Source organism: Mya arenaria, chromosome 11, assembly GCF_026914265.1.
Source record: "Mya arenaria isolate MELC-2E11 chromosome 11, ASM2691426v1".
Lineage (NCBI taxonomy): Eukaryota > Metazoa > Mollusca > Bivalvia > Myida > Myidae > Mya > Mya arenaria.
Genome location: NC_069132.1, coordinates 41,817,096 through 41,826,594, shown reverse-complemented (window position 1 = coordinate 41,826,594; position 9,499 = coordinate 41,817,096). Strand labels below are relative to the sequence as shown.

The window sequence follows — 9,499 nt, the reverse complement described above, 5'->3', positions numbered from 1 at the left end:
TTATGTCGTGCAACAGACTATATGTTTGTTTATGTATGAAGTCATGTGTAATGTTTCTCGTGTACACATATGTGAATATTGGGTGTCTGGTTAACTTTTATTATTTTGGTTTCATTTGAGATATTTTGATTATTAAAACAAGATATCATATAAAGAATACCGAACATTCAATTACACGTTAGCCTTTTGTCCTTAAAGGGACTGTGTCACAGATTGGCACCAAAAAAGTGTTTTCTGTAACGAATCTCAGGACAATTATCTAATAAAATGTGGTACGCTTTGATATCATAGTTGTAAAAAAATGTACCAAAATGTAAACAAAATAGTGTCGGAGACCGGGTTCGAACCTGCGTCGCCAAAATTATAGTCCAGCGTCTTACTGCGATATAAAGGCTTATTCTAATCGGGTGACATAATTAAGCTATATACCTACCTCGGTAATATCACGTGATAACACCGACTAGCCAATCACGCATAAGGAATGAATTCTACCTGGTAGACATACCCAGTAATCTTTTTTAATGGAAAAACACGAAATAACTGCTAAACTTAAATAAATTGTAAACTCTGTGGTACTTCAGTTATTAAGTTTCAATGCATTGTACACATCGATGCCAAGTTTATGTCAGTTTAAGTCATCTTTCTTTTTTTGAAAATTGATCATCTGTGACACAGCCCCTTTAACAGTTTGCAAAATAGGTAACATCACATTCAATTTGAGTTGAAGCTACAAAATATCTTTATTTTTTTAATTATTAGTTCTTTTTTAACATTTAAGTTATCAGCAAGCAATTCCTTTTGAAAAGTTACCAAAAGTATATGAGGTCAATGGAAATAGTAATAATAACATATGGTTGCCAATGGCAAACTAAAAACAAAACGCTCATTTGTATGTCGGTTACTGAAAAGATGCACCCCTACTCCCAAGTACCACAATAAACACAATTGTTTTAGATTTTCGAAAAGCATGAATAATTATCGAAAACAATGTTTTTACGAAGGTCACACCGTGTTTAATCTGAATGAAGGTTGCAGAAAACATGGTATTTCTACCTCATAAAACGATAACTTTAAATCTCTGTAAATATTTAGCACTCACCAGTCAATTAATGTTTCTGCGTTTTCAGCTATTAATTATATTACACGGTTACATTCTTATTATCAGTAATTGACATATTCTATGAATGCATTAATAAGTAATTAGTTAAAGGTTTATCACTCAATATTTATGTTTGTTATACATGTTAATGTATTCATTTTAAAGAAGAGTGTCACTTTAATGGTTTTCCAACAGACTCAGTAAAGGAAAATGCAACATTTGTAAAAGGTTTGTAATTTTGGATTAGAAATTATCATTTAATTAACACATATTATCATGAAACTCAGAAATTGTATGAAAACAAATATGGATGCAACAACCACAAAGAATTCGATCAAAGTTATGAAATATTTTTTTATTAATATGCTCAAAAATAAAGGGTTCTTTTAGCCGCGTTTTCATGAAAATCCTTCTACGGCAGTAAGAGATACAGACTGGACACGAAATTACAAAAAAACCTATTGCTAGAACCTTTTATTGAACTGTGACATTGACATTGAGCCGGCATGTTTGGAATGTTGGGTTTGCACGTTGTCTCGACGAGATGAACATTTTACTCTAGTATCATGAAGCTGACATGAAACCAGCGGCCCGAATTATTTACATAGAACTGTGACCTTGACCTTGATCCGGCGCGACTGGAATGTGGGTTCTGCATGTCGTCGTGATGTGGTGAACTATTTGACCCGAGTTTCATTCAAACCCCTCAAAGGGTTTAAGAGATACCGAGCTTACACCAAGTGTGACAGACGGACGAACAGACGGACGGAAATCCGCTTAAAACAATATTTTTCTCATGGGAAAGACATATTAAAAGTCTGAAAGCTCAATTACTATCCTACGACATAAAACACACGCAATGCGTACATTACTTAGACAGCCACTCACATTGATTAAGTATGTGTATACATGTAGAAAATCAAGTGATTCGTCTTGGTATAAAATTGGATCGCGGTCAAAATATTTGGCTAGAAATTTTGACCTTGAATTCTGACAATGCCACTGAGCCGGTTTGGAATCTGGGGTTTTCACGTTGTCTTAATGAGATAAACATTTCAACTAAGTTTCTTAAAAAACCTTCATGGAGTTATAGAGATATGGAGCCGACATACAATCTAAGGCTCGGAATATTTGACCTTGAACTCTTATCTTGACCCGGAACCGGCTACCTGGATTGTCTGTTGTTTTAATTCTAATGTTTTATTAAAAAAGTCTAGGGAGATTTCATTTTTTTCTTTATTTCCATTTCAGACGGTATTAATTAAACCTCTTATTAATAAGCCAGTTCTTAACTTAAGCAATCTTCTTATGTACCGCGTTGACCACACGATAAAACAACCAAATACTACATGGACACTTTTATAAATACGATTGAAAGTACGTACTTTTAGGTTAAACACACATTTAAGTTTAGAAATGACTTCAGATGTTTAACGAATACCGGTTCATAACCGTAACAAAAGGCTATTATAAGTAAATAAATTGTTTGTTTGGCGTTAACACCCCCACCCCTATCTTAAATACCGCCACTGCAAACTAACCAAAAACAACGAAGGCTGAAATATGGTTTGGTTGCGGGTCGATAAACACCAAACGAACTATATATTAGTTTAATATAGCCTTTTGTTGCAGTTCTTTGATGTGAGTGAATAAACAAGACAGAACATGTGCATGAAGGGTATACGATGCTTTACTTGACCAGAATGCTGTTGCAAAATAGTAGGAAATACACAAACCATATGTTTTATTATCGATTTAACATACATATTTGGATTTGAAACAAAATGGGTTAAATTGTCCGGTTTACTTTATGTGCATTTTGTAATTTCCGAACATTTCCGTAAAATTCCGCCATCATTGGGTATAAAGGTACGAGACGTGTATTTTTAGGTTTTTACGATAACATGTGCAAAACGGGGTATACAATAGTGATAATCATAATGTAATAGTTAAAAATATCACTGAACATTTATTGAATACTATCAAATAGAAACTGAAAACCAAAACAGTTTCGTCGGTCAAAATGGAAATATACCGGACATATCTGACTGTCCGACGGACTTTCGCATTGCCTGTAATTTTGTCGTTATGATGCTGAATGTCCAATGCCCAATCAATTAAATATGTTTTGCATAATAATACTTTCATATTGTTCGCATATATCACCGCCTCCAAAATTTCGTTTTTATATGATCATTTTTACATAAATAATAACATGTATTGCCATAAATATGGAAATCCGGTTGGAACATGCCAATTGCTGATTGCCATTTGTCAATTGATCTTTGCTATTTGCATCTTGCATATTCGCAAGATGATTCTTGATAGTTTCTATTTAGTTAAGTTTAAACTTTTTCATTTTACAATGATTATTAGACAGGTTATTTCAACATTAAAGTATTCACTATCTGATGTTACGCAAAGGTGTGGTGTTCTGTTGCTATTTGCCAATTGCTATTTTTTACTTTGTTCATTAAAAAGCATACTTGAAACTGATATTTAACTTATATCGTAGCATGTATTTGTCTATATCTAGGGTAAAAATGGATTTTTCAAGGTTGTCGAAACATCCAACAATGCTTATTTCGTATCAAAGAACAAAAGATGGCATTTTGACTACTACAGGTTTAATGCTATTTGCGCACAGCAATTGGCAATGAGCAATTAGCAGAAGCCATAGACAGAGAGCACCGAGCATTTTGCAATGAGCAAACGGCAGGTGACATTTTCCAGCTGTTCTCACATACATGCTTTATATTAGCGCATAATGTTTACAAAAGGGGTCCACATGACTGTTAAATTTCGTTAAACATTTCATAAGCACGTATTTTAATACCAAAGGCAGACGTTTTTATTAATAGGCAAATAGAGCTGACAATACGTAATAAACAATTGGCAAGTAGCAATAAGAAATTGGAATGTCCCGATTGGCTTTCCATAGTATGACTTTATCTTTATGTTTAACACTGCGGAATCAATTTTCAAAAAGCAGTGTGTCATCTTCGGTAGAGCTCGTTTCATCAACCCCATTACTCAGATCTAGCTGATCAGAGAGAGCTCGGAACATCTCAGCTTTTGTTGCCTGCTCCTCTGTTTCCATGTCATCGGGCACCTGCTCATCCTCGTTCTCGTCTACGGAACCGATTTGGAAACATCCGTAGTCCAGCTGAACGTTTTTCTTTACGCCCTTACAAAATCAAATTGAAATTCGTTATGAAATGACAATATATTCGTAACATGCTCCTTAGAAGTCAAATTTAGGGAACGTTTTTACTTGGTACAACTCAAACCCTAGAAATTTTAGGTGAGAAGCACACACCTATACCACTAAACCACTCTCATTCATATAATATATTGCCCATCATTGAGGCAAAGAGAACAGTATGCAGGCGGTGATTGAACCCACGCCTGTTGTCCTCGGTGGGAGGAAGACATCTTTACTAGATCATTTTCACTCTTATCATCTTATAAAGTATTAAAAAGGCAGTCGAAATGCCTGTGAGGCTCTGCTTTGTGTATACCTTGATGACGGCCTTGCCCTCCAGGGCGGCGCACATATGCTTGTGTTTCGTGCAGATTTTGTACAGTTTAATGCAAATCTTGCTACCAGGAACCAGCGAGGACGCCGAGAAACATTCCTCCATTTCATTCATGTTCACTGAAATACGTAACGAATAGACTCTAAGTTAATTTAAGGTTTTCCATCCATAAACGCCGACCAGACTTTTTAGTTATATTCACGAAAAACATCTTGTACCAGACCTCTTGAAGGCCATAACATATCAAAGTTTAAATAAAAAAAACAACGTTTAACAATTGTTAAATTTGATGAAAAGTATAGTGGAGAATTAGTAAAAGGCGAGGTTTGGGATCGCAATACATGATCTTTGAGAATGATTTATGTAATTGTGGAAGATAGTTACACATTCACGCTTAAGTAGACCGAACTCAATGTCTATCGCTGATGAGTGGTAATATTTAGGGGGAAATAACTGGTAATATAACTGAAGAGAAGTTGCGTATAATTGTACACGATGATGCGGTCTGTATATACATGACAGGAAAAGTAGCACTTCACACTGAACCGTCTGTCTGAGGGTGGTAATCGTAGATAAGTGATGAGGAAGGGAAAGAGGGTGTACTCGTACGTCTAAGTACCTATTCACACGGAAGAAGATAGAGTACTGGTCAGTCTGAGGGTGTAAGTCTTGAGTAATAAGTTGGATAAGAATAATAATAATTTATCCATACGTACGGTCTGTGTCCTTGTGGAAGAGAGAGTACCCATTTACACTGAAGTAGATCGAGTACTCATTTGCATGAGGGTGGAAGTCCACGTTTACACACGCTGGTGGTAAAGACAGGGGTAAGATTATTGGTTGTCAAATTTCATCAATTAAAGGTATTGAACAGGGAGTTATATGAATAGACAATAATCATAATCAAATGAATTATTCCATGTACGTGTTAATGTTCATTACATTGCCACACAATTATCATAAGTCAATACCATTCTAACTTCTATCAAGAATGATTACAAATGATAACCAAAGAAGCCGGCGGATACAAGTTATTCCCGGATCTCTATGAAAGTGTATCAAAAAGGCCACGATTGACGCGTGTATGGCCTCGTCATATGTAAATACTTTACTCAAAGAAAAAAAACCCACTTAATTTCCTATTTTACAAAGTCCGCTGTAAGTGTACACATAAGTAAGATTTTACATATTCTAGTATCCGTAATTTTAAGTTCTGTCTACTTTTGATCATTTTATCAGCGTATGCAGACAACGATAACACAACGAGAATTGATAACATGATCAAATGCTCATTTTAAAAAGAAAACTTGTTATGTCTTTTCACAAACTCATATTCCAGATTGCCATCAAACCTTTCTCACTGCAACCGTATTACTACCTTACCGTTCAAGTGATATGTCTTCCCGTGTACGTTCATCGTCCTCTGTACACAGCATCCACCTCCGGAACTATGTGACTGACACCAAGGGGCAGGATCCTTCACACTGTTCGCTTTAGGTACCCACCAAAAAACAGGCAGTTCAATTACAATGTCTGTAAATTCCAATTTTTATCAAATATTCTTCGAATTCGATTTTTCGAATATTTATCAAATATGCCTTCATAAAGTTATTTCTCAAAGGTTTCTTGCATTTTGTACGCATTTCTTGAAAACCTTTTCAAAACATGTATTCAGCGTTATAATCTTCCTCAATACACTAGAACTTTGTCAACATAATAAATCTCACAAAAATAACGCCTACCTTTTTGTTTTGGGATGTACCACCATCCCAATCCATTGTCTGGTCATATGTAAAAGAAAACAAACACATACAAATGTTGCAAATTATACATCTTGTTTAATTTAAATGATTAATTTTGTGATTCGGGGGAATCGCACTGTACTGAAATCGAAATTTAATAGCGTTAGTAGTATAAAATGTGTATAAGCGGCAGACAATCTTTTTCTTGGTAAAAAAGAAAAGTCGATTTCTCGATTTTTTATTGTTTTCTAAAATCACTGTACGTATTTAACATTTTCTTTCATTAACACCACTTAAGGAATAAATTGCGCGATTGATGTTATTATCGGGGTATGAACGCAATTGGGCTGGTTAAAGTGTGGAGTCCGAAGGACTCCTTGCGAGCTTTAACCAGCCCAATTGCATTCATATCCCCGATAATGACATCAATCTTGCAATTCATTACTTATATTTACACCAAAAGCTCATTATTTCATTCAAGAATTGTTAAAGCAATATTTCATTTCAGTTATTACATTACATGTGTGATAATAGCAGGCTATGTTTGACTAATAACACAACAAAACCACAGAGACAAGCTCAGTGTTCATAACAAGTTGATACAATTACTTTAACGGATTAAAGGGTATTTCAGAGACTCGACTGCAATGAGTTAAAAGAAAAACAACTTCAAACCTTTGTTTAAGTACCTCAAGAAGTTATGTTAGCACCTTATGTCTAGAGCTATTTTAGCACCTTAGGTCTAGAGCTATATTAAGCACCTTATAACTAGAGCTATTTTAAGCACCTTATGACTAGAGCTGTTTTTAGTACCTTATGACTTGAGCTGTTTTTAGTACATTACGACTAAAGCTGTTTTAGCAACTTATATCTAGAGCATCGAACGTCTAGAACTGTTTGATGTAATCTTATCTAAAATAGGAACACAAATTTATATCATACGGACCTTTTTGGGACTTCAGACGCCTAGTGGCCCAATTCCATCCAACACGTTTCATGTCTTCTGCAAAATTAATTGAGTACAAACATATAAGTTTTTGCAGTCAGATAGTTAAGGCTTTCTGCGTTTACTGGCAATAGGACTTGAGTAAAATTCGTTCCAATAAGTCCCCTTTTTTCTCGTTCAGCAATTTCTTCTACTGCTGAATCTGCCACTTGAATGAAATGTTAAACTGTCATATTAGACTGCAAAATAATGCAGTGCAGTATTATAATATACGATGGGTGATGCTTGTACGATGAACCTTTGGAAAATTACCCGATTAAAAAACAAGGGATTTCCCTTCAGTGTTCCCTGATCAAGAATATAAGTATCTTCCATGACCGAGAGTGTAAGATAGGTTCATCCCGACCCGAGCGTAGGGTGTTTTGCGGAAACGAGGTTTACCGAGTTTCCGCAAAACACCCTTCGCGAGGGTTGGGATGAACCTATCTTACACGAGCGGCTATGGTAGATGCTTTTTCTCCCACCTCAGTTAAACAAAATTAAGTAAAAATGTATTGTTTGGATATGTGATAATGCGTGGTTGTCATGGATATGCGCGCTGTGATTCAGATTATGTTAATAGTGAAATCGGTCTTTACAGTTCTGAGGAGAGTAAAGCACTATTTCTTGAAAGGTGCATGAAAACCTTTTTATGGTGACATTTGAAGCGAGAAATAATGAATAAGCTTTCTAGATATTGCACCAAGACAAGGTCTCTATGATTCTACAGACGACAGTCTTCAACAAGGGAGGTAATTACAATGTGATGACCATTAAAAAGGAGTTCCATACGGGCGTTTTATCTTTGCCCGTGGGCAAGATAAAAATTTCTAGCCTGGTTATATTTTTGGATCTAATTATCTTAGGTGGGAGAAACATGTATCTATGTGTTGCCCAATCAGGATACAAAACGACAATATTACTTAGCTATTTATCTGATGTGCGATGCTTGTACGAAATGTGTGGAATGCCGTAAACATCCTTTATCACCATTTAGATTTAATTAGTAATCAACAGTAACAAACAATTTCGACATCACTCACAGTATATCTTATAAAAAATGAATCCTAAAAAATACAAACCATCATCATCATTGACGGCATCTATCTTCTCCTGGAATCCAAGCTGTTCCAAAATGTCTTCTACATCAACGTGGTCTTCTGTTTTACTTCCTAGGCCATCAACTATACCACCAAAATCAATCTGGTCAGCTGTTTTAAGAGATAGAAAACTATGTACAGAACAACAAATTGGTATACTTTGGCCATTTACCATCAAAAGCAACCTTGGATGTAAATCGGTGCATCATAAGAAGTACTAGTTTTTGAAATTAATTATGATAATACTAATAAATTGCAATGTGTTAACGTGTAATTTGTATCACTAAGTTTAAATTGATTGCTACTGTAGTGTATCATTGCATGAATAATTAGCATTCTCAAGACAATTGAAACTATTTTCATTGTGCATTAAGTCGACAATATTAAGAGTTTTCTGAAACAAAATATAAAGAACAAAGGCTTACCTTTGCCATTCTTCAAATTCTGCAGAAGCTGGTCCTCGGTCAATCCCTGGACACAGGCCACAAGAATAACGCCCAGCAACAAAACACATAAAAACGAGGACATCGTGTTGTCTGCTTTCAGGTCAAACTCCGATTGACTCAAACAGACGATTATTCGAAAGATTAGAAAGTGTCTTTTCCGTAACTTGTCATTGAGGTTTTCAATTGTCTTTGTGCTTTTATTAATAATACATCAATAAGTGCTTTATTGCAAGAGTATCCGTTGATCTAAGTTGGATCAATATGGAGTGATTGGCTACTGTTTACATGCATGTATACTAATGTTTTAAATAAGTATAATTATATTAAAGATGATATAGTAATGAGGTCATTTATAAACACAAGGCATGATCTCGTGTTTCAAGGCGGTAATCGCATCATTTAACGGCAAAGTTTTTTTGATGCGTGTGTAGCCGGATTGTTTTATGTGATAATAATGCGTTTGGGTGTTTAGTTCATTTTCGTTCGGGCCCTTCTCTTGTGCTTCTATCGGTAAAGCTACTTTGATGCATTTGTGGTCTGTTTGTTGTGCATGCTGTTTATGTGTTAGAGTGTTTACTCCATTTTCGT

At 35.3% G+C, this 9,499-nt stretch overlaps 1 protein-coding gene across 1 annotated transcript; it reads right to left on the bottom strand.

Moving 5' to 3' along the window:
* Nucleotides 1-2,771: 2,771 nt before the first annotated feature.
* LOC128207212 (uncharacterized) lies at nt 2,772-9,048 on the bottom strand. The gene is made up of 8 exons (XM_052910009.1): nt 8,891-9,048; nt 8,448-8,576; nt 7,327-7,383; nt 6,381-6,419; nt 6,022-6,129; nt 5,355-5,447; nt 4,621-4,757; nt 2,772-4,286 (listed from the first exon to the last, which is right to left on the bottom strand). Exons 1-8 carry the CDS (start codon nt 8,991-8,993, stop codon nt 4,074-4,076), a joined length of 879 nt encoding a protein of 292 aa, XP_052765969.1. The 5' UTR covers nt 8,994-9,048; the 3' UTR covers nt 2,772-4,073.
* Between the last annotated feature and the right edge of the window lie 451 nt (nt 9,049-9,499).

Excerpts from the sequence above, each read along its gene's own strand:
- LOC128207212 (XM_052910009.1), bottom strand. The coding sequence starts at position 8,993 with ATGTCCTCGTTTTTATGTGTTTTGTTGCTGGGCGTTATTCTTGTGGCC. Across the intron at positions 4,758-5,354 it reads CTTCCACAAGGACACAGACC|TGAACATGAATGAAATGGAG; the intron begins GTACGTATGGAT and ends TACGTATTTCAG. Across the intron at positions 4,287-4,620 it reads AGGGCAAGGCCGTCATCAAG|GGCGTAAAGAAAAACGTTCA; the intron begins GTATACACAAAG and ends TGATTTTGTAAG.